The sequence below is a fragment of the Balaenoptera physalus genome (assembly GCF_965194825.1).
Source record: "Balaenoptera physalus genome assembly, chromosome: 5".
NCBI lineage: Eukaryota > Metazoa > Chordata > Mammalia > Artiodactyla > Balaenopteridae > Balaenoptera > Balaenoptera physalus.
The window spans coordinates 5329130-5354644 of NC_138884.1; the positions used below are offsets into that span (position 1 = coordinate 5329130).

A 25515-nucleotide genomic window follows, 5' to 3' on the forward strand; every position below is an offset into this window, starting at 1 on the left:
TTTTCTTCAATGATTAAATGAATAACAACCCAACTACACTTAAACCCATAACCAATATTTATTATCAAAAGTGTCACATTATTAACTATATATACATACACACACATGCATATACACACACGAACACACATATGCAAACACACATACACACATACTGTTTTAACACAGTTCCAGTATTTGATGTGACACAATAATAATTTAAAATAGTCATAACAATAAGGAATTATTATTTTTGGAGATATATATTCTAAAGTAAAAGTTTTCATTTTCTTTAAGAAGAAACTGTAGTTTTCAGTTTTATCAATAGATGGCACTACTATTTACTGTATTTTTTGGAGACACTATAACAAAACACTTGCTAAAATACATCAGTTGATTAAATAATATATTTTCTTCCTTCTGCAAAACTTACCTTCAATAAAAAATGTATTATTTCCTTGACATAATGATGTGTTATTTTAAAATATTCACTTTCAAAAGTGATACAATTTAATGTAATTTTATTTTATTTTTTAATTAATTTTTATTGGAGCATAGTTGATTCATAATGTTGTGTTAGTTCCTGCTGTATAGCAAAGTGAGTCAGTTATACATATACATATATCCACTCTTTTTTATATTCTTGATACTTACAATTTTAATACATGATAATTACTGTCAAATGCATTATCATCCACAAAATATACCAGATATTTTCTAAGAAATTCTTTTTATTATTAATTTTTTGAGACATTCTGACTTATGGTGGCATTTGTGGGGGAAATGTTTGTTGTAGTTGTCAGAGTGGGGTTATCACTGGCTGTTTTGCTTGCTTATTACTTGTTTTTATTTTCAAATAATCAATGGTCTTAAGTCAAAAGTGAGTTGGAGGAAACTCTTAAAATTTAATAGCATAAATTATCTATTAATAGCTATAGAGCATTACTGATAGTCACAAATGATATATTTTCTATTTTTAATCTATCATGCAACTATATGACAGGCAAAATTATCTTTATTTTGTCACGAAGCATACTTCCATGTCACTATTATAGTTGCCGGTATACTGTATAGCAAACTTTCTACTTACCTTCTGGCAAAGCTTATTTAAATGAATTTGTGTTAACTGGAAATGTGGAGCTGGAAGCAAAAAGAGCTTCTCAGGCTGCCGTATTAACAATAAAATAACCAGAGCTTTCCAGTGCACGCTGGTCTCTCATTTCCTTTTGGCATACCTTGTCTGTCCTCCTTATCATATTCATCATAATTAGCAACACCAATGACAACATCTTTTAGCACTTGATCAATATGGAGTCTTCAGTGGCATTAACTTTTAGACGTATGCTTGCCTAGTAATCTCCACCAAATAGAAACTGCCTTGTACTTAATATAATGTCAATAAACACGTTTAAAAAATACGTATGTAGGTTTTCGAGGAAAAAATGCTATTTGCAGGACCACTCTTTCTCCCTGACTCTCACCTACAATTATCTATCTACATGAGTGGCAATCCTGGTATTAAAAGAAAATTTAAGCAAACCAGATATCTCTTTCGCCTGCATTGAAACAGTTCTTCCTTTGCATGCAACTTTTTTTTGCGTACGACTTTTTGGATTTGTCTGACACCTCAAATTTCAAAAAGGCTGTATGGGTAAGAGCTATGCTCTTGCTTATGCCACCAGAATATTTAATTAGCGACCTAAACTGCTGTGAGATTAGTCCAATGGCTGATTTCATCATTGTGAGGGTGGCATATCTTGAGAAACAAATCTCATGGTTACAATGTAGAGTGGCTGACTTTTACCAGTCAACGCACCATTTAGTTGATCATTTAATTTAGTATATTGAAACATTTTCCAGTTCAGTAAACAAAATAGATCAATAAATATGTGTTTACTTTTACTATTTGAAAAATACAAAATTATGCCTATAGAGAAGCAAAGAATTTATGAAATATGGCTCTTGTTCTTCAGACATCTAACTACAATATTTCATAGACATTAAACATCTAAAGGAAATGTGGTATGAAAATCAAATTAATAACGTCTAATGAAAAATAACTAGTAATGCAGGATGCCTGAGGCGGAATTGATTACTGTGAGCTTCAGTGTTCATTGATACCTTCATGTAAAACATGGAACATGATTTGAGCCTTAGAAAAGGATCTGACTTAGATCAGCCAGAGAAAATGAGAGACCCCTGTCATGCTAGTACTCCTGTCTTGATGGTTTTAAGATTAATACGCTACAGAGGAAACTGCATTTAAAAAGGAATAAGGAATGAGCAGTAAAAATCATGTAAATAAATTGTATATCTGCAGGAAATTAAATAAATTGTAGCATCTTCTGACAATGTCATAGGATACCACTGTTAAAATGACTTTAATAGAGCTACATTTATCATCGTGGATAAAGTTTCTGAAGGAAATGTTGATTTAAAAGCATGGCTCATAAAAAGAAACGAAATTGAGTTATTTGTAGTGAGCTGGATGGACCTAGAGACTGTCATACAGAGTGAAGTAAGTCACAAAGAGAAAAACAAATACCGTATGCTAACACATATGGTAGCATGGAATTAAAAAAAAAAAAATGGTTCTGAAGAACCTGGGGGCAGACAGGAATAAAGACGCAGACATAGAGAATGGACTTGAGGACACGGGGAGGGGGAAGGGTAAGCTGGGACGAAGTGAGAGAGTGGCGTGGACATATATACACTATGAATTGTAAAATAGATAGCTAGTGGGAAGCAGCCACATAGCACAGGGAGATCAGCTCGGTGCTTTGTGACCACCTAGAGGGGTGGGATAGGGAGGGTGGGAGGGAGATGCAAGAGGGAGGCGATATGGAGATATATGTATATGTATAGCTGACTCACTTTGTTATACAGCAGAAACTAACACACAATTGTAAAGCAATTATACTCCAATGAAGATGTTAAAAAATAAATAAATAAATAAAAGCATGGCTCAAGTATGTATTGTACAACATGGGAATATAACCAATATTTTATTTTAACTGTAAATGGAAAGTAACCTTTAAAAACTGTATAAAATAGCTTTAAAAATTAAAAAAAAAAAAGATAGAGGAAGATTATCGTTTCCTTCATGTACCTCTGAATTGCTTGACATGATAAAATAAATATGCATTACTTAAAATAAAAAAAAGCATGGGGTAATATACCACTTATATAAAGCTTACAAGAAATAAAGTTTATAATTTTGAAAAAGTAAACTGTAATAATCACTTATAAATATAAACAAAGCATAAAAAGGTATTAATTTGGAGAACTCATGAAAACCTATATGCAGAATGTGAATGTATAATTCTTTATTTCCGAGAGCACCAGGAAACAACATACTGTTGATTGAATTGCTGCTACAAATGAATGAATGAGTGAAATGAATGAAAAGAAATGATATTTTCTTCCATTGTTAAATTAATTTCTAAAATGTTATTTCCATTTGGCCAAGTTTAAAAATGACACAGGTGTCAGATAATGAAATCAAATTTACTGATATATTGTATGGTGCAATAAAATGTGCTAAATGACTTAAAGATTAGTTAAAAGAGTCACGTCATGACTTGTCATAACTGCCTGAATTACGCTAAGGTGTTGTTTTGCAATTTTAAAATGTTATACTATTTTGAAGTGAACTACAACTTAAACATAATATAGAAGAAAACAATCATAAATAATACACATTAAGTGTAAAACTCAAGAAAACACCATCACCGATAAGAGTAAAACAACACAGGGAAAGAGATTAGATAAATTCCTTAATTTAAATGAAGTAAAATGTATTTTTAGAACATGTGGATTAACAAGTACACATGCAAATTGCAAAAGGTGCTTAAAACCTAATTAAGCTATCTTGAGAGTGCCCTCATGCTAAATCTTTAAGATCAAATAAGCCTCATTATCACATTAACCTTCTTTCCACTCTCCTGTTATACAAGTGTCATTACATTAATTAGTCGTTATACAGTTCTTTAAGTGCTGGCTACCTCATGAGTGTTTTGTAACATTACCCAGTCCTTGTACACACAGAAGTAGTCTAAGAAATATCACTCCTATCGACCCATGTAAACTAGTCCAGTAAACCATGTCAGACTAATTTAAATATGCCAGTAGATATAAGCAGATTGAAATTTTATGAAGAAAAATAATTTTGCAATATCAAAAACAAGACTTAGTACATTCATTTACACCTAAAAGTACATAAGCATGTTGACTTATACCATAAAAGAATTCTGGCTGAAAGAATATAGATCTGAGTCAATCATAAGTGAATACAAAACAACAGTATCTGAGAATGAGTCATCTACCTGAGGAATTTGCCCCATCAGCAAAAGACTGCACACATCTCTGCTTCATGTAGAGAGGGCGGCATCTCTCCCTAGCCCTTACTAAGTCACCAAGCGGGAGGAGGACAAAGGATCTGCTTGGTGTGCTTTGAGAATGACTGGCCACAGTCAGCCTATCCCTTTTCATATTGTGGGTCTGTTCTGCTCTCTTGGCAATAGGAGATCATCAGCGGCCTCAGCCCTGTTTCCGTGCTGAGGTCTGGAGTAGTGTTATTTACTGATCTCCTAAATGCTCCACATCTGATGCTTTAGGAAACCTTGAGAAATTCACAGAGTACCTGTGATTGACACAGTCATATGAGGAGGGATCACAGATTTTGAAATGGCTCTAGTGTGTAACTTAGCTCTGATGGTATATGCCTTGGAGCTGATTGTTTAAAAAATATACACTAGTGAAAAAGGTGGTTTCTATATGCTGTAGCCTCAGCGGGTAGCTTTAGGTCTTAGCTTTAAATATATGGGTTAGCTGGATTTGACCCCATTGGGTGACTTCCTTCCATGAGTGAATAGCTGTGTTTATGCAGGAGAGCTGTGTCTTACAAACACAGACATTGGGAGGCAGATTGCCCTGTGTATGGGCTGGCATGGTTCAACTTGGAACTGCACAGGTGCACTTTGGTCTGAAATTTCAATCACAGTGGAAGCAGGGGTAGGTCCTTTTTTATGGATCAGCAAGTGACTTTTGCTATGTTTCTCAACCAGATCTGTAGGCAACATTTTTGTGGGGTTTTTTCCTAATGCATAGGCAGCTAATTTCCACTAGTGTTACAAAGCATTAAGTGTAGGTTATTGCTTTAAATTATGAGTAGCAGCCCTAGGTAGGCAGTACTAAACTGCCCAAATTCCATTAACTACCTTTATTTACAAAGGAGAGCTCTTATAGAGATAAATTCTGTAAGGAAGGGTTTGTTCAAAGGCTCCCAAGGACCAGCCCACTACTATGTAGTAACAAGTACTCTGGTTTCCTTATTTGTATAAACTCTGGTCATGACTTTAGATTGCAGAGATCTACAATGTCTCTTCACCCTAAGAAAAAGTATATATTCACAAAGAAATACAAAGTAAAAAGTACCCTATTTTAGAAAAATAAATATCAAGGGCTGGATAGGGAAACAACTCAATGAAAGCATTAAAAACTAATGCTTTAAAAGCAGTTAAAGCTTCATATCTCCACTGTGTCTAAGAAGGAGGTTTGCCCAGGGTGTCAAGGAGGACCTGACATGCTTTAAAATACATACTTTAATGTTTCATCAGGGCACTAGTAGTAGAAACTGAAAACAAAATAAAGGAAGAAAGTGATTAAGTTGGAGAGAAAGATTTACTTAAGAGAACATCTTAGAGGACAGAGAAGCCACCAGATATGAAAAGGAAAATGAAATCTTAAAGTCCATACACACATGCATACATATACATAGAAACACACACACACATACATACACAGATACACATACACATACATACACACACACACACACACCATGGAGAGGCAGCTCTGATGACTAACTTCTCTTAAAGTAGGTTATCATTAGAAAATGAGGAAATGATTTAGTTGTCTATTTAATGAAACCATTGGTGGTCTCCAGCAATCTGTCAGCAGAGGAGAGTGGAAAAATCTCAGAGAGCAAGCTAAAGTAACTCTTCAAAGGAATCCAGAACCAGGAACTAATGAGAAACAGTTATTCATCTATTAATGTGCATTCATTCAGCAAATATTTAGTGAGTCATAACTATATTCAAGGCACAGTGTTAGGCGTGTAAAAGGAGAGAGAGAGAGAGAGAGGAAATCTCCAGTGAGGGAAGAACAAAAATGAACTATAAACATATTAGATAAGTATTTACCTTATTTAATTAAATTTAACATGCTATTATTTATATATCATTAACAAAGAAGAAAATGTTGCCCGTTAGTAGACACATTGTTTTTATAACCATATATTGTAGAATGTATCCCTATTTCAAATATGTTGAGATATGGGGGAAAAAAATCAGTATTAATAGTATGCTAGGATGTATACAACTTTTTAGAAAGTAATAGTGCTGTCAGTAAATAAAATTGAGAGGGACCAAAAGTGTGGGAAGGCGAGGACTAATCATAATCTTAAGCTGTGTACTTTGAATAAGTCTTCCTTGAGAAAGGGACATTTAACCAAAGAGTTGAAAGTGGTTGAAACTAAGCCTTATGGGAATTTGGCAAAGTATCTTCAGGCAGGGGGAGTAGCCAATTGTGAACTGGTTTTATTTCAGGACAGAAAGGCAATGAACATTAATAGCAGCTGAGTGGAGTTTGCAAGAGGGAGGGGAACAGGATAGGAAGATACTGCAAAATCAGAACACTTATGGTTTTGATGTGTATTCAAGAGACTGGTTTTTAATCTGAGTGACACTGGGAGCCAATTTAGCATTTTGAGCAGAGACGGGATGTGATTTAACTCGAAAATGTGGAGTTGGGGATACACAAAAATAGGAATAATACTGTTAGGTAGGGTTACTAAAAAATAAGAATAATAGTTCATAAATCTCTATCAAGTGTTTACACAAATCGTGGAAAAATATGTTAGAAAGACAGAGGAAAAGTAAAAAATTCTCCTGGCATCCCTGGATGCATTTCAAAGTGACAGCTATTGAAGGTGCTCATGGAGCTGTCCTCTGTACCTAAGGGCACATGACCAGGCAATATTTGGAATTAGGACTCTGAGGGAAAACACAGGCAAGATGAAACATACTAAAAGGACTCTAGGGAAGATAATGATGGATCATGTCTGAGCATAGGTGAGATACCATTCTAACGGAAGAATAGCCCCTGGGTGGGATTATTCAAATCAGTAAGGAGAAGGTAGAAAATATTTGTTTGAACTGTGAATGCTTTTTTGGCAGACCCAGATGCAATATTTTCAAATCTCTCACGGTGACAGATCCCCCAGGACTATATATAAAGAAATACATGAGAACAAAAGTGTGTGGGCCAGAAAGCAGAGAGCAATAAAAAAGAAGGAAGACCCTTGTTTCTAGCACACTGCCCTACCAAAGGAAAAAGCAAAGAGCCAAATGAAGTGGCTGATCTCTCCTGAAAGAAATAATGGAACAATTAAGAACAAGAGAGCATGAGAAACAGGGAGAAATGTAGCAGAAATAAATACAGCACAAGGTCTCAAAACTTTCAAACTAAGGGCGTGAAACACCGTGGACCTCACGGGAGGTTTAGGTCGGCAGCAGCCCCCAAAGGCACAGTCTCCAAAAACATTCATTTCATATTTTGTTTCAGAATCAGCTAGAGGATAAACGCCAGCTACAACAGTGTGGGGCTTTGGTGTAATCCCTATGGATCCAGTTTCACAAAGGCAAGTAATTCCATCAGGGCACTGGGTCCCAAAATGCCTGTTCCCAAGGGCAATATGATTGTCTTAATATTGTTTTTCTGAGAAAGGGGACCCTGTACGGTTTGCTCTTTCTCCCAGAAAGTTTATGAGTATTGGGCTCTTGTGGCAAAATCAGGCTAGATGTATGCTAAATGTACTCCCTCTTCTTCCTGAGCCCCATCCGAGTTTACCTCTCTCAGACTCCTCTACAATAGAATGTACTAATTGTGAGTCCTGATAAGCAGCAAAAGCACTGTCTGCTACCAAAAGGCCCGCCCTGTGAATCTCCCACGTGAGCCTTCACATGTGATCTCTTTCACTGTCTGTTAAACACAGATGATCCAGTGGAGGACTCCAAGGCCTTGGGGAGCTATCTGTGGTGCTGAAGATATTTTCTCTCTTCAATTTCTACAGTTACCAGAAAATAAGACCCCTTTCCTAGATGATGCAGCAGTATGAATTTACTGGAAAAATTTTAACGATTACTCATAATTTCTATACTTTATCTCATCACCAGGTAACAAGTAGTTCACAGACTGAAGCAAGGACATTCAGAAGCACCGTCTTATATGATATTATGGACTGCAGTGAGACTGATCCTGGATCACTGGATGTCTGCATGAAACAGAGCCCCCCATAAACCCACAGCTGGACTGCAGTAGAAATGAGAATCAACGTGATAAATAAAGGTAGGATGTTGGTTAAACTACTGGAATAAACAGAGCAACAGTACTGTCAGTGGCTTAAATAAGATATAAATCCTGATATGTGGTCATAAAGGGGTATGGTGGCTTCACAGTGTGGACATGGATTAAGCTGTTTTAACACAGAACCAAATACTTTGGCTTAAACAAGATATAAGGCCTTGTAGGTGGCCAGATTGGGTAACTTGCTCTCATTGCATACATGATGTATTCATTTCCTTTTGCTGCTGTAACATGTTACCATAAATTTTGTGGCGTTAAACAACACAAATTTATTTTCTTACATTTCTAAATGTCAGAAAACCAAAATAAGTTTTACTAAGGTGCCAGTAGGGTTGGTTCATTTTGGAAGCTCTAGGCGAAACTCCACATCCTTGCAATTTCTCGTTTCTTGGGCCACTTATATTCCTTGGTCTGTTACTCACTCATCAAATCTCTCCAACTTCTTGCCTCTGCCATCACATCTCCTAATTTCTTCTTTGACTTCCTTGCCTCTCTTGTATGAGGACCTTTATAATTATACTTAGAGCCTACCAGAATAATATCCTTATCTTGAGAACCTTAACTTAATCACGTATACAAGTCCCCTTTGCCATTTAAAGTAGCATTCACGTGTTCCAAGGCTTAGGATGTGAATGGCTTTCGTTAAGACATTTTCAGCCTACCATACCCAGGCACCTTCTATTTTAGTTCTTCTGCAAACATCAAAGCATGACTTTCTCCAAATTAAAAATAGCTCCCCAAGCTACCACCACCAGACCCATATTCCAAGAAAGCAGAAACAGTTAAAAGAGGAAGGGAAGGCACATAGCTTTCCTATTTTGGTCATAATTCAGACAGTAAATGCATTAGTTACCCTCACATTCCACTGGCCCCAAATGTGTCACAGGACAACATCTAGCTTCAAAGAGATCTGGGAAAAGTAGATTTTGGTGGGTGGCCTTAGGCCTGCTAAAACTGATCTTTTATTACTAAAGAAAACTAAAGAGAATTATTTGGAAGATAAAAATCAAGTTTTCTCCACATATAGTGACAAAATTAACCTATTTATGTGTGGGTTTGATCAATTAAATATAAGTTATTTAACCTTGGACAGTTGATACAGAAAGAGTTGTATCTTTCCACAGCAAAACCAACTTTTTTTTCTGTCATTCTCCTTCCTTCATATACTGCTGAGTGCCTGCTGTGGTTTTGGGCAGAATTAAAGTACTGAACTCTGAGAACAAAGAAGTATTACTTGTAATTTCTAAGTTTATTTGATATTTTCTTGATGTTGTCTACATTAACCATATCCATTAACTTTCAGAACTTTTACAAATGAGGGTCACAAGAAAACATGCCTTTAACTAATGTAACCAATCAGGTTTTTAAGAACGATTCCTATGAGATATAAGATCATGGTGGAAATTAATGAGGTAAACCCTCTGCCATAGATAAATAGAATACATAGGAAACAACAGTTATCAAATATTGGAAACCAGCAGCAGAGGACTATGATTCCTGAAATAAGGCAAAAAGAGAAAAAGTGGGATGAGCTGTAGACTTCCCTCAGCTATCAGCCAAAAGGCATCTGGTTGATATTGATGCAGAGAAGGGGACTCAAAAGGTCTCAATGAACTAAAGATAAAGATATTGGAATTCAGGAAAGCTTGGCAGCTGGAATTTGCAGGACAGAGTACCAAAAGGGAGAGAAATACGTTGAGAAAGAGCTACAGGAATCTGAATAGGGGTCTTTGGGGGCTTTGGTTCAATGTATAGCATAACACTTCACAAATTCAGGCAAAATTCGATTACTATAGCAAGAAATAAAACCAGGGAGCTATAATTCTAAAAGTTCCAAGAGCTTACATAGTGGTAGGTGACATATGAGTTGGATTAATCAGACTTCAGACTGGAGAGACTTAACTGAAAAACCAGATTGGAGAGCTCATAGAGACTCCAGAAATAATGCATCCTAGAAGGTTAATGAAAAAATTCTAGTATAAAGGTTACTCTAGAAATAATCAAATAGAGTTTAAAAAACTCTAAAATATAAAACTGATACACAGATAAATTAATGTCAAAACAAAAATCAATACTTCTCAAAAGTATCCAGCAAATCTCTCTCAACAATTTTCACCATCCAATTTAAAAATACTTTAACAGACATGAAGAGAGAAAATTAGACTCATATGCAAAAAAAAAAATTAGTCAATAGAGACATACAATTTCAGAGATGATGAAATTAGCAAAAAAATTTTTTTTAAATATCTGGTATGAAAAGATTGAAAGATTTAAAAGAAAACATGAAAAAATGGGGGATAAATGCAGATCATAAAAAATAAATGGTAGTCCTAGAGTTGAAAATACAATATCTGAAATAAATTTTAAAAATACTCTGGTTGGGATTAATAGCAGACTTGACATGTACAAAAAAGATTTGTGAATTTGAAGTCAAAGCAACAGAAACCATCTGTACTGAAGTACAGTAAGAACAAAGATTGAAGAGAAAAAATGAACAGAGTTTAGTGGTCTATGTGAAAATAGTAAGGAATAACACATATCAGTAATTGGATTCCTAATGGAGGGAGAGAGCAGAATCCTGTTTGAAAAGAATTGACAATTTATTTTTCCAAATTTGTTGAAAAATGTATACCAAAAATGCAAGTTGAGCAATCCCTGCAGGATAAATCTAAGTAGAGAAAATAAAACCAAGGCATATCGTAATCAAATTGCTGAAACCCACTGAAAAGGAGAAAATTGTAAAAACAGAAGAGAAATAGAAAATAAAAAAACAAACTAGAAATAAGAGCGTTTTCATTAGAAATCATGCAAGCCTGAAGGTAATAGAATAACATGTGAAAAGTGTTGAAAGAAAACAAAAAGGAAAACTATCTGCTCCAAATTCAATATCCAGCAGAAATAATTCTTTAATGAAGAAAAAATTAAAATATCTTTAAATAACAAGGGCTGAGAAAATGTATCAGGAGCAGATCTGAATTTCACATTGTTAAATGATGTTTATTAGGCTAAAGGAAAATTCAGAAATTTGGATTTACATGAAAGAGTGAGGGGAATTAGAAAGGATAAATGTAAAAATCTTGTTTTCTTGTGTTTTTTTTTTAATTCTTTGAAAGATATTTAACTATTTAAAGCAAAAATAACACAATGTATTATGAGGTTTATAACATATATAGAAGTAAAATGTTTGACAATATTACCACAATGAATGGAAAGAAGAGAGATCAATGTATACTGTATTAAAGTTCTTATTTTATATGTGAAGTGGTAAAATATCTGAAGATACATGGCAATACGTTAAAGTTGTATATTGTAAACAAAGCTTTCACTTACACCTTAAAATATCAACAAAAAGCCATAGCTAATAAGTTAATAGTGGAGAAAAAACAGAATTCTAAAAGTTATGTAATCCAACAGAAGGCAGAATACAAGGAAATAATGAATAGAGAACAGATGCAACCATTTGAAAACATAGCATGAGGGTACACTTAAATCCAGTGAGAATCAGCCCGGGAGAGAGATGCTGAAGTTCTCCCAAAACTATGAACTTCAAGAAACTCTTTCACTAAAAGGAAGCAAAATAAGAAATTAGGGAGGGACATGACTGTTTAGATTTTACTTGTCCTTAAAACTTTCAGACTTTCTTTAGACTTTATCTCACAAGGGCAGAAAAATTTAAATTTGGATATTAATTACTTTGGACTAATTTCATTGTAACTTTAACCTTTGAAGTATTATTTCTGTCCGGGAATTTAACAATTAGATTATCTATTAAAATGTGACCATGTCTATGCTCTCACTATTGTGTAATTGGAGTATCTTGATATCATGATTCAATCTAATTGCAGAAGCTCTGAAGAGCTCTGTTAAACAGTTAACTGCACATAATTTAGCATGGGAAATAATAGAAAGAATCTTTAGGCCTTGGAGTTAATGAGGTAATGTACTGTTCTATCATATTTAAAAACCTTCTGGAAGCAAACACATAGTGCCCACAGTAGCTCTCAGGGGGGGAGATACAGAAGGGAAGCAACAGTCATTAAGTTAAGGACACCCCTTAAGTATGAGTGTCCCCAAATTCAGCTCTAAGGACACCCCTTAAGTATGAGTGTCCCCAACTTCAGCTTTCATCCCCAAAGTCATGTTCAGATGGTTGATTTGGGAAGTGATCCCAGGAAGCACAAGTTAAAGAATAGGAAAAGTACTACAGAGAAAAGAAAAATAGCACAAAAAAGGGTTAATTCCGGTGAGGACACTGAGGAATCAGGTACAATGCACCTGAGAATCTTCCCACTGAGGAGCGGGTGCTGGGCTTCTTACCCATGGACTCGTGTCTCTCACTGGTTAAGGACTGTCCCTGGGGGCATTCAATCCCTGGCACAACTGGGCTACCTGAAGTGAGGCTGATAAAGCTTCTTGTGTCAAATAAAGCCCTAAGGAGAGTGGAAGAGAGACGAACTCCTGCATGACCAGCTGTCAGGGGATGTCCACCACAGCTGAGGAGGCCCGAGTGGGGCTTGGCGCAAATCATCAAGATTGAGGGCAAAACTGATTTGATACATGTCTTATCTCAACCCCTGAAGAAATAGCCACTCCCTGAGATCCCTATATGCTTATTTTAAAGTCAAAATTAAGAGAATAAAGCTGGAGAATCTGAGGAAGGACACATACTCCTGCTTCGCATGTTTCTGGGGAATCAAATTGCTGGACCAGTAGTTCTCCAACTTTATCATCAGTCATCAGGTGGGTTTATAAAACACAGATCATCCTACCTCATGACCAGATCCTCTGATTCTGTAGGTATGCGTGAAGCCTGAGAATTTGCATTTTAAAAAAAGAGACAAGTGAACTTATTTATACAACAGAAACAGACCCACAGACATAGAAAACAAACTTATGGCTGCCAAAGGGGAAAGGGGATGGGAGGGATAAATTAGGAGTTTAGGATTAACAGATACACACTACTGTATATAAAACAGATAAACAACAAGCACCTACTGTATAGCACAGGGAACTATACTCAATACCTTGTAATAACCTATAATGGGAAAAGAATCAAAAAAGAATATATATATGTATACATGTATAACTAAGTCACTTTGCTGTACACCTGAAACTAACACAACATTGTAAATCAACTATATTTCAATAAAATGTTTTAAAAAAATAAAATAAAAATTAAAATAAGTTGCTCATGCTACTTGCTCAAAAACCACAGTTAGAGAATCACTGAGCCAGAGTGACCCTCAAAACTTCTCTCTCATCCTTTAGTAACTCACAGTGGGAAGAAGAGAGAGGAGGCACTCGGCCTTTTGCTTCCTGCTTTCCGGACCTTACTGCCTGCAGGAAGGTTATATTCCCATTTGTGCTTTGTCCTTGCTGAAAGCTTAGCAGGGAAGGAAGGCTGCCTGAAACTGGAAGTTCAGTTCTATGATGCATGAAGAAGCAGGCCACTGTTGCTCCAGACTTAAGCCACTTTCTCTAAAAAGCTTTATCAGTAAGGAGATGATGCTTTGATATCTATATGGCTAGCTCCAAATGATGTTTCCAAATTCTGAAGGAGAAAAATAGAGGTGTTCTACATAGACATCCTATAGAACCAGCAGTTTCTGACATGAGTAGAAAAACAAATCCACTTGATATTATGTGTGAGGTCTTAAACAATAAAGGAGGGAGAAATAATGGCATGCATATGGGTTTTTTTTTTTTTTTTAATATGGACGAGCTTTCTGCCCAGAGGGCAGTGTAAACACTGAATGACTTTTAAACTTTCATACATTCTGTATTCTAAGCTGAAGATCTAAAGCTGATTTGCTTTATGTAAAAAGAAAAAGAAAAGCATGAAATGAATTCCACTGGTAGAGTCAAGCTCCTTTGCTTTATACATAATGTTTCTTCTGACAAGGACACAGAAGCACTCTCATATTTCAATAATCTAATTTTGCACTGCTTGAAAAGAAAAAAGGGCTATTGATAGACTTTTATTTGGCTCGCACCCAGGGATATTTAAATAGACTTTGCACTTCAAAAACACTCTTTAACAAATTCCAATGACTTGTGGTATTTGCAGAGCTTTTTATGGTAATCAATAATATATTTTATTTGTATAGCTAATTGACAAATTGTTAAGATAAATATGTTAAATTCCCTGTGGAAACCTGATTTTCTAAAGGTCTTTTTAACCTTTTCTGCAAAGTGGATAGAGTTTGAAAAATGAGTTAAACTAGTTTTAGAGATTTATTGGGTCCATAAATGTGCTATTTGTCTACCTAATTTGCATTTTCTCGCACGTTCATTGTATTTTTCAGTGTCACAGCTCCTTCTCAACTATTCTTTTGTTATTGGCCTATAACTGTTCTGAGTGACCTCAAGTTTACTATACTTATTTATACACAAAGCATACATTTAAAGTTATTATGCCAAATATAAACAATATAAAACCAAAGGAAAGGGAAACACCAAGAAAAGTGACAAATCACTTATTTAGCAAATGACTTGTAGGGCTGCTGTTTTATAGCTAATTCTACCATTTCTAAACATTTTATTATGAAGTGATAAACACAACTAGTTACCTACCCAGTATTTATTCTCACCTTCCTCCCTTCTTCCTAAATAATTGAACGTTTCATTGTTGTGAAGGGCAAACACCAAGGTCAAAGAAGCATCTTTAACAATCTCTGCATTTAGAGGGTCAATGGCAGTTATTGTCGGCACTTCCTTTAAAGTTCTTTTAAAAGTGGGCTCTCAGGTGTCAGGCAGTATTTTTCCTTCCTCTTGATTACTTTTTCCCTGCTGAAATGTGAAAATGATGGCTGGAATTTTCACCTCCATTTGGAAAACATTGAGAAAGGAAAGAATGTTCTAACCACAAATAGTGGAAGCATAGGATAGTGATGACATATTGTGGAGTTGCCATCCTGAGCCACTTCATCTGGACTTCTTTTATGCATAAGAACACCACACCGGTATCTTCTTTATGCCCCTGTTATTTGGGGTGTCTGTTACAGCAGCTGAAGATGATCTCTTACTGATCCATGCATAATACATTTCCTACCCAGGTTTTTGGCTTCTTCAAATAGGTTCAAATATTAAAAATGATCCTTGAAATACACTTATTGTCCTCTCTAGTTGATAAAAATGCAGTAGAACAAGGTTGGTTGTTTTTTATCGGTTGTGGTTGAATTTGATGAATTAGTGTTAGTCTAAACTTCATTCCTCCCTCTCAGCTAAGGCAAGAACTGGCAAGTTAGACTTAGAAGAACAGCTGGGCAGTCTAAACATCTATCAAATCTTAATGGTCCATATACTCCTTTATATATGCTTGACCTAAATAAAAGTATTTCTTATAAACAGATATTGCCAGATGCCTTAAGAAAATGTTCTGAGGGACGGTTTTGCATTTCTTTCTCTCCAGTACCCCATTCTAGTAGTATTTGACCAACTTGGATAACCCAGTCAGTTTTTCACTTTGTTTCTCATTTCTCATGGTCTCACTTCTTTCCTTACCTACAACTTTCCTTACCTTACCATTTATTCTGTGTTCCATCATTATAATCATTCTCTTGTAAATGTACTTAAATTTATAATGTCTGTCTCTCTCCTACTTACTCATCTGACAAAATAAGATGTTGGTAAGCCCAAATCTCTTCTTTCTATGATTACAAATTCGCAGCCAACCACAACAGAAAGAAAACATACTAATATATATCATCTCAAGAACACCCAAAGATCTTCCCAACATTCCAACTACATACTGCTATTTTTATAACCCCACCTCCCTACAACTTTTCTCCTCAAATCACTAAAGCTCTCACAAACTGCCCACTTTCAATAGTTGGTACAGTAAGTCCCCTACATACGAACCTTCAAGTTACGAACTTTCAAAGATGTGAATGTGCATTCACATGTCCAATCACATAAGTTAGTTCAGGTGTCTGGCGTACACTGTCACATAAGTGCATCCTCTACAAGTAGTTGTGCTTTTATGTACTTTACTTTACAGGACTGTATACAGTACAGTATCTTTATTTCAAGATCAGAAGGTCTGGAAGCAAGTGTAAAAGCAGCGGTGCAGTGGCTGGTACTACTAAGAAGCACCGGGAATAGGAGGCCCAGGGAAAGGATGAAGAGAGACAAGAGGAAGAAGAAGTAACCAAAGAACTGAAGAGATTCATGATGCAGGAAATGGCAAGGGGATTTTCTTTATCTGAGGAGACACTATTAGTTTTTGAGGCACGGGACCTGAACGTATAATGGTACATGAAGGTCGCAGCAGCCGTTCAGAATGCAATCCAGTGCTACCGTGTCATCTATGACGAGAAAAAAAAGCTACTACCCAGACATCACTGGATCATTTTTTCAAGAGGGTAGATAGAATTGAATCCAGCAAGGAACTAGAACCTGTGCCATCCACGTCAGGCGTGAGTGGAATTGCAGCTTTCCCTCCGTCTCCTACTGCTGACCATCCTTCAGCTCTACCATCTCCCACCTCCTCTCCCCCCTCCAGCCAGTAGCTCTTCTTGCCTGTTCACTCGATGCCAGCCCCCGTGTGCCAGCTGTTGTACTGTTCTACTGTACTTTTCAAGGTACTGTACTGTAAGATTAAAACATGTTTTCTATTTTTTGTGTTGTTTTTTATGTATTATTTGTGTGAAAAGTATTATAAACCTATAAACCTATTACAGTACGGTACTATATAGCCGATTGCGTTCGTTGGGTACCTAGGCTAACTTTATTGGACTTACAAAAAAACTGGACTTATGAATGTGCTCTTGGAATGGAACTCGTTTGTAGGTAGGGGACTATTCCTCATGACACTGAAATAATCCAAGCAATGCAAAGAGGATTTCCTCATGCTCTCACCCTGAGCATCTGCTCCCAAACTGTCTGTCCTCCTCCCCGTTTCAACAGATTAACTATCAATCTTCCAAAGAACAGCCCTTCCATTTGTGTACTAGATTATATCAACTTTTTAAAGACTTGATTACTGCAATTTTCCCCTTTTTCTCTTATATGAGCTGCTTTTCATTTTTACTGGATTATTCACATCAACATAAAAGATAATCACGTCTACAAAATGAAATTCCCTCTCTTGACCCCAAGTGACTCTCCACTTACTGCACAGTTCTCTCTATGTTCACTTTCAACAAACATAATATCCTTGTTTCTCTTTCCAAACCCCATCCCTTCACAAAAACATTTATACCAAGGATTTCAAAGCAGATTAAATGCAGTAGGAGGTAATAGGAAGAGATTGGTTTTACTCCCAGGTTTAGGGATCTCTGTTCCTGGGAAAAGGAAAGCACCAGTGCTCAGTCGAGGCAATCACTGTTAATAGTGAATTCCTCTTAATTAATTCATAATGCTAAGCCTGAAGGTGGACGAGAGGCAGCACTGTTTCTGAGACCTCATTATTCCTTTATTCTCATATTCCATCTTCAGAAAAACCTGAGATCAGAGTAAATAGTTAACACACAGGAAGGATGAAATAGGGACACCGCATTTCCCCAGCACCACTCAAGGCACATCTTACAACATAAATGCCTGCAGTTTGGCTCAAAGCCCTCTTCCTGGGCTTTCCAGCTGGAGCATGGCAAATGAGTGAGTTATGTAAGAAACCTCCATCAGACGTGAACGGGGAGCAGACCCTCAGAAGAGATCCATTTAGAATGGTTCTGACGCTCTACCGTGCATCACAATTACCTGAGAAGCTTATCAAAATGCAGATTTCAAATCAAATTTCCAGAGAGTGCTGTTGAAGGTCAGGTTCTAAATTTTTGATATTTTTTCCTGTGGTTCTGATGCAGGTAGAACATGTACCTTGCACTGCTCTACAAACTAGCTAGAACTCTAGTGTGGTAGGTACTTAGACTGGACAAACAAGGGCTAGAAGTAAGGATGAGAGATAAAAGACAGAACTTTTGGTTAGCCAAGCACAAAATTGGAGAATCTTTCTCCTTAACTTAAAAAAAAAACAAAACAAAACAAAAAAAACACCTCAAAGCATCAGTTTTGTCAATTAGGCCATTAGCCAGTAAAAATCACCACAAAGAGGGAGACAAGGGCCAGGCTGGCTACAACCACCAGTTCGCCATGGACGCAGCACCCAGATAGGGAACAGCCCACACACACTCCTGTCCTGTCCTCCCAAGACTGTGAGTCCTCTGGGACAGCTGCTATCTCTGAACATCCAGCTCCAAACATCTGGGACCACTGGGAACAAGCCTCACCTCCTTCACACTTTGTCTGTTGTATTCACTGGTTTCCGTGACAGCCAGTTTCCAAGCCTTGACCCATGTCTAGCTGACAGATGGGTTTGCGCCAGAAACCAAAAACTAAATCTGCTTCTGTGGAGTGTCAACAATACTCAAACTTTGCCAGAGCTGCTCCAAGTCTTTGCTCAAAACACACCAACCCCACTTTTAGCAGAAGTTAACATAAATCTTTAAGTTAAAGGGTCCAGAGATAAGAAAGGAAGCTGCCAAAAAAAAAAAAAAAAAAACAAATGGAACTAGCTGGGACCAAGAAGGGAATAAATCTGACCTCCAACAGACTCTCAATCCCATTGTATGCTGATTTTCCTAATCAGTATATTAAGTGACACGCCTACCTCGTGGCCATGACTGGACACTAAGGACCAAAAAAGGATAAAAAGGGGGTGGCACCCCTCTCCCTCAAAAAAGCACTGCCCCTTCCCCAGTAGACTAATGCATATAACTCCCCATCATTAGTCTCATTACTCCTCCATTTGTCTTCACTCTTTAAAATTAAATTCCTCTTGCCAGGTAGGCAAGAAGTTGATCTGGGAACTTAGTTCCTGCTTCTCCATTCTTTGGTCACTGAATAAAGCTTGTGCCTTGTCAATTTCAGCTGCAGCTTCATTATTAGCTGCTTGAACAAAACAGAAAAAGAACCTTCCCCTAAAGAATCCAAAAAAAGAGTGTGTATATGTATATGTATAACTGATTCACTTTGCTGTACACCTGGCACTAACACAACATTGTAAATCAACTCTACTCCAATAAAAATTTAAAAAAAAAAACAAGAACCCTGCCCTGCCGGGTAGGGGGAGCAGAGTCTATATGACTTAATTCAGTAACAAAACCATAAGCTCCCCAACCTTTCCAAACTTTTTTTCCAACATTTTCTTACTTGATTTCCAGGACACCTATTTCCCATCACAGGGTTCTCATTCTAAGTTTTCTTTACTCCAATTGTTAGCCTCAGCTCCAAGGCTCAATTCTCTAACTTCAAATCCATCTATACTCATCCTAAGATGACTTCCTCAAGCTCAGATTTATGGCTTTAAATACAGTCTATGCAAACTGATATTATCAAAATATTCAACTTTAGGCTGTCACTCTGATCTCCAAACTTATAAACTAAACTACATACTTGAACTGCATCTGGATAATTGTATTGAAGTAAACTTGTCCCACAAAAAGAAGAAAAACATTAATCTCACTCAGTCTCTAAATATGCTTCTTCTCCATTGCAGTTCATGTCATGGCCATATATCTAAATACTTCCTTCATATTCCTTGGTTTCATATGTGTAAAGCTCTCTTCTCAAACTCGCATGCCATTCTTCAGATCTAATTTCAAAATATATCCCAACTGTAACCACATTTTTACCTCTTCACCATCAACATTTTAAGCCATCTTTACCTCTTCTCTAGACTATTAAAATCGATTTTTAAAAACTGATCTCAGTGCTTCCAGTCATTTTAAAACAAATCAGAACCTGCCACTTCATGCACTAAATGCTTTGATGGCTTCTGGTTACAATAAGAATAGGAATCCAAGTATATAACTAGGTCTAGAGGGCTCCATGTGATCTGACCACAGGCAGCCTCTTCAATGTCATATCCGCCACTCTCCTCTTAATTCATTCCAGTCACACTAGCCACTTTGCTGTTCCTACAGAAAGCCAAGTAAGTTTCTGCCTCCTTTTTGTAAACCATAGAGTAAATTAATGTATATATGTGTATGGAAATTAATTAGCGTGTATTAATGAATCATACATACAATCCTATTATCAATTCAACTAAATAACTAAAATGTGAATTAAGTCAGAAATAAAACAAAGCACTGATTGTAAGATTGATATCAGCCTACTTGGCCAATGCTTATAGCCATTAAATTAATTATTGAGATTATAAAACTTTGTACATAAATAAGTTTTCTATATTACTAATAAGATCAACTAAACATCTGATCTAACTAAAATTTTTAAATGCTTAATTTTTTCAGTTTCTAAAATTTATACAGTTGCCTAATTGTTGATATTCTAAAGTTGAAAAAATAGTTTAAATTTCCTATGCTTTAATTTTCCAGTCAGAATGAGTTACTCTGTAATGTTTCATGATGAGAAAAGTGGTACAAATTTATTATATTTACTTACTCACTTTTTTTTAATTGGAAAGGTTTTACATTAACTGTAAGTCCTGAAACTCAAAATGAAGCCTTCCTTGTCAACTGTGATAGTCTTTGAATACCTACTGAAGCAAAAAGCAATTAAAACACCCCCACATTTCTTACCATTAACTTGAAAGATGTGAGTCTGATAGATGTGTTCATAGCCCTCTGCATAGCAGGTGTAATTGCCCATGTGAGTTGTGGTGACCTTGGTAATATATAAGGATCCATCATCTCCAAAGTCCTATAGAAAAAAAGTAAAATTAAATAAAATTAGCTGTTTTTACTTAAAATGTATTTCAACAATTCACTTTTAAAAAAAATGTACTCAGGAGCAAAGTAAATTAAAATATTATCTTTATCAAAATGATCACTGTTAGTTCTGTAAAGCTACAAGATTTTATAGGCTGTAATTACTATTTTCTCAAGACAAGTTTTGTTTAAAAAGTATAATCTCAGTATTTATTTGAAATATATGAGCTTATATAAAACAAATGAATTTTCACATATTTATTCTAATTCAGTTTACATTTTAATGAATAAAGGTATAAAATATTTTTCTTATTTATAGCTAACACAAATAGCTCTTAACTACATTCTTCACATTTTTAATTGTCTATTAAGTTTTATATCCTTTAATTATATCTTTACCTAGGAAAAAAATATTAAAACAGTGTGGTTTCAGACATAAAATTTATAGCCATATCAGTAGAACAGGATTTTTTAAGCCTCCCAGAAATAATCAGTACATTAGCTAAAATAACCACGGCATTTCAAATTTATGGGGGGAAATGCATAACCATTTTAGAAAAAAGATCAAAAAATCTTGTGCTGTTTATCAAAATCAAATCCAAGAAGCACCTCTGGAAGAGTAAAGACCAGAAAATCTTCTCTTTCATAAAGGGAATGAATACACTGGCAAAAATTGTCATAATCCACTTATTCAGAACTTCAGAAATAGACAAAGGCTCACACCAGCGCACACAGCATTACTGGAAAAAGTGGCGGAATTTCAGCAAGGACAGCGAGGCTGGTGGCTTCCCTCTCTTCAGAGCTGCATGGAAGCCTTGGACCACCAGCTTTGTAACTCTGCTAGCAGTGAAAACTATCATCCTAGCAGACCCCGGAGAGAGAAGAACGGGTTTGAAGCTCCTCCAAGACCCCATCCTCAGAGAATCATCACAACCTGACCTACATAGCAGCTCCCTGAAAATTTCCATTTTCATGAACTCTTTTTATTTGAGCAAGACTTAGAGTTGAGTCCATATGTTTCTGACTCCATATGTTTCTGACTTTACCTATATTCACACCATGTGCATTTCTGTTGAAAATAGCTTCCCTCTAACTGATACTCACTACAGATTAATTACAATCAAAAAAACGACTATGGGGCTATTGAATCTGGACCTCAGAATAATGAAAATGTTCTCCCAGTCAAGAAAGAGAGAGACAGAGAGAAGAAGAGAGAGAAAAAGAAACGGGGGAGAAGAAGAAGAATGAGAATAAGGAGGAGGAAGAGGAGAAGCAGAAGGACGCGGGGGAGGAAAGGGGAGGGAGCTTCGGGGGGGAGGGGGAAGAGGAGGAGGGTCAGGAGGGAAGGAGAAACAGACTGTATGTTCTGGCCATCAGCTTATTTAGCAGATGAATAATATTTTCTTAATGATTATCAAATAAAAGAAAATTCCTCAACATCATATTATATGAGATTGATCATACCACATTTCTGCAGCTCCCAGGGGCATCTCATGGACTTACAGGAAAAGCCTCATGCCCTGCACGTTAGGGGAGAATTTGGAGATTAAACCCTAACAAGGACGTCACTGAGTGACACCAATGTGTGATAGTATCCCTTGCATCACCACGGGCTACCATTAGAAACAGGGCTCCTGGGTGAGCACTTAGGCTAGAGAACAGAAACACCAAACAGAAAGGCCAGGCTGTCCCTCAGGTTAACATTAAGGCAGGTAGTTGACACGCAGCTGGGTATAATATGAGAAAAAGCCAAACCTCTGCAGAAATCAGTTCAGGATGATTAGAGTTAAAGAAATTTTGAGAAAGACTATGAGCCAAAAATAATTCTTGATAACCTGAAATATAATAGCAAGATACCTAATGAGCATAAGGCAGACAAGAACACAGGACATGCATGTACCAGAAAGACTCCTCATGAGCAGAACAGACCAGGGAGACCAAATCAGAACAGAGATGAATCCCCTCACGGGACAAGAATAACTGGAAATAATCATAAAAACCCAAAATATATCTCATATTTGTAATTATGTTTAAATTCATTTATGCCAAACTGCACATAGGTCTTTTAAAGTCTATTTTCAAATAATACTTTTTAAACTATTCATAAAACTTGAAATAAACAACTTTTCCATGTGTTTTCCTGTATAGCTACCTAGAAAGCTTGGCCCTTCCCAATCTACTATAATCCAGATTCCTTCACCGAATGATGTGAAAATTTTCCAAGAATATAACCTTGAGAATGTTTATTAAAGTATCTTATTTTGCTATCTGTGTTATTCTGTAATATGAAATCCTTCTAATGTAGATATGCTCTAAATTAACATATTGTGTGATCCCTTCTAATCTATATATCATTTCTTATTTTTTCCTCTTTCTTCCAAGTAGAAGCAAAATCTTCCACCCTCAATTTCTTTCAATACACAACTTTATAATCACCTTTTCAAACAGCATTTCTGAATAAGCAAGATTGTCTCACCACTTTGAATGAAGCATGGATTGTTTCTCTATACTTATAATAAAACTCAATAAATATTTATTGAGCACTTAAATATGTCAGGCACTGTAATAAATAATTTAAATAAATTATCAGATTTTATCCTTTAAGCAACCTTTTTAAAATGCACTACTATTAGTCCCATTTTATATATAAGAAAACTGAAATATGTTGATGTTAAGCTTGGGCTCATCTGAGGTCACCAACTGCTATGGTCTGGATGTTTGTGTGCCCCACCCAAAGTTCGTCTGTAGAAATACTAAAGCCTAATGTGATAGTGGGCCTTAGGGGGGTGATTAGGTTGTGAGGGTGGGGGCCTTAGGAACAGGATTAGTGCCCTTATCCTACAGAGATTTGAGGACATGGGAGAAGATTCTGGCTATGAATACAGAGGGGGGCCATCACCCAGAATATTAATGTGCTGGCACCTTGATCTTGGACTTAGCCCTAGAACTGTGAGAAATACATTTTTGTTGTTTATACCACCAAGACTTAGTTTTTTGTTATAGCAGTCCAACAGAGTAAGACACCAACCAAAGTAAGGGATCGGAGACTGGCATCCACACAAATGGTCAGACTCCAGAACTGAACCCTTGTTATTATGCAATTCTTAACCCATCTTCATCTTTCCTGATTCTCCATTATTTTAGCCAAACATAAAACTTACCTTTTGAGTTTTTTTTTTTTTTTAATATGGATACATCAATCCTATGCCTTACCTCCAACCTGATTCAGCATTTCTAATCTTTTACTCTTTCATTTTCTCAGCATTTTTCCAGTCTTAAATAGACTAAACTAACTGTGTGATTTTGATGCTCAGCCATGGTTGAGAATTATGTCCTTATATAACAGATGCTCCCTGAATTCGGGAACAAAATCTTGCACTTATTCGGAACCCCCATTACACCTTTATAATCTTGCTGCCAATAGATTCTCCATAAATATTTCTTCAGTGATTAAACCTTTATGAACCTCTACACCATTAAAAAGTTGCCTCAGGGTACTAATGTCTGGAAATTCAATAGAAAAAAAACTAAAACCATTTATTTTGTTGAGTTGACTATCTATATTATTTTCAAAGCAGTACAAAAGGGAACTGTGGAAAAAAGGAAAATCTATAGCACACTTCTAAAATTTTGAAAATTGTATGGCTACTACTAATTGACTATAATCAGTGGTGTAAGAGTAATAATCACAATGTTTAACAACCTATAGAGGATAGGAACTGATCAGTCAGAATGTATAAGGCAGTAAACATCAGGTATGACTATGCCAGAATAAAACAGCTGAATTTTAGGCCTGTATTTACCCACAGACATTTGTTATGATCCAAAAGATAAACCCATCCATTAGAAAATGGTAAATTTCAAATTTAAGTTTATTTTCCTATTTCATATTATGTTCTTATTCATAGTTTTAAATTACATGGTCCCAGTATTACTATACTTTAAATGAGGTTTTCTATGTAATACACTGCTTTGATATACACTGACATTACTTTCCTTTCTAATTTTGATTATGCTAGTATGCTTTTACTTTGTAATACTGTGAAAGCTATTTTCCTAGCTTTATACGTGTATAAAATATATTTTCATAAAATAGCAATAAAAGTAATTTAAGCAAGCATCTACATATTGAAATTCACAAAAATACCATTATCTCATAATTTATGTAATTTTCTAAAAATTATGGAAGATTCTTACTAGTCCATTTTCTTAGATATTTAATCTATCATCAATAAAAAGCACAGTGAAGTATAAAATTAAATAATATAAATCCGATTTGGTAAATTCGTTACTTTTAATACCTTTTTTCCTAAAGTAAAGAATTTCATGTATCAATTTAAAGAAATACAATAGAAAAGTAAACTAATATGAATTGAAATTTTTTTCCAAATTGATAAGCAAACAAAAAGTCAAGCAACTGCATTCTTTGGTAGAAAACTAAAAT

At 35.9% G+C, this 25515-nt stretch overlaps 1 protein-coding gene across 8 annotated transcripts in view; it reads right to left on the reverse strand.

Annotated features, from left to right (window-relative positions):
* The window catches only part of FSTL5 (follistatin like 5), a 765145-nt gene that overhangs the window by 177612 nt on the left and 562018 nt on the right, over positions 1-25515 (reverse strand). For all 8 annotated transcript variants that reach the window (XM_082461701.1, XM_082461708.1, XM_082461706.1 and 5 more), the window contains one exon: positions 20943-21063. In XM_082461701.1, the coding sequence (XP_082317827.1) occupies positions 20943-21063 (121 nt within the window). The remainder of the gene's footprint in view (positions 1-20942; positions 21064-25515) is intronic.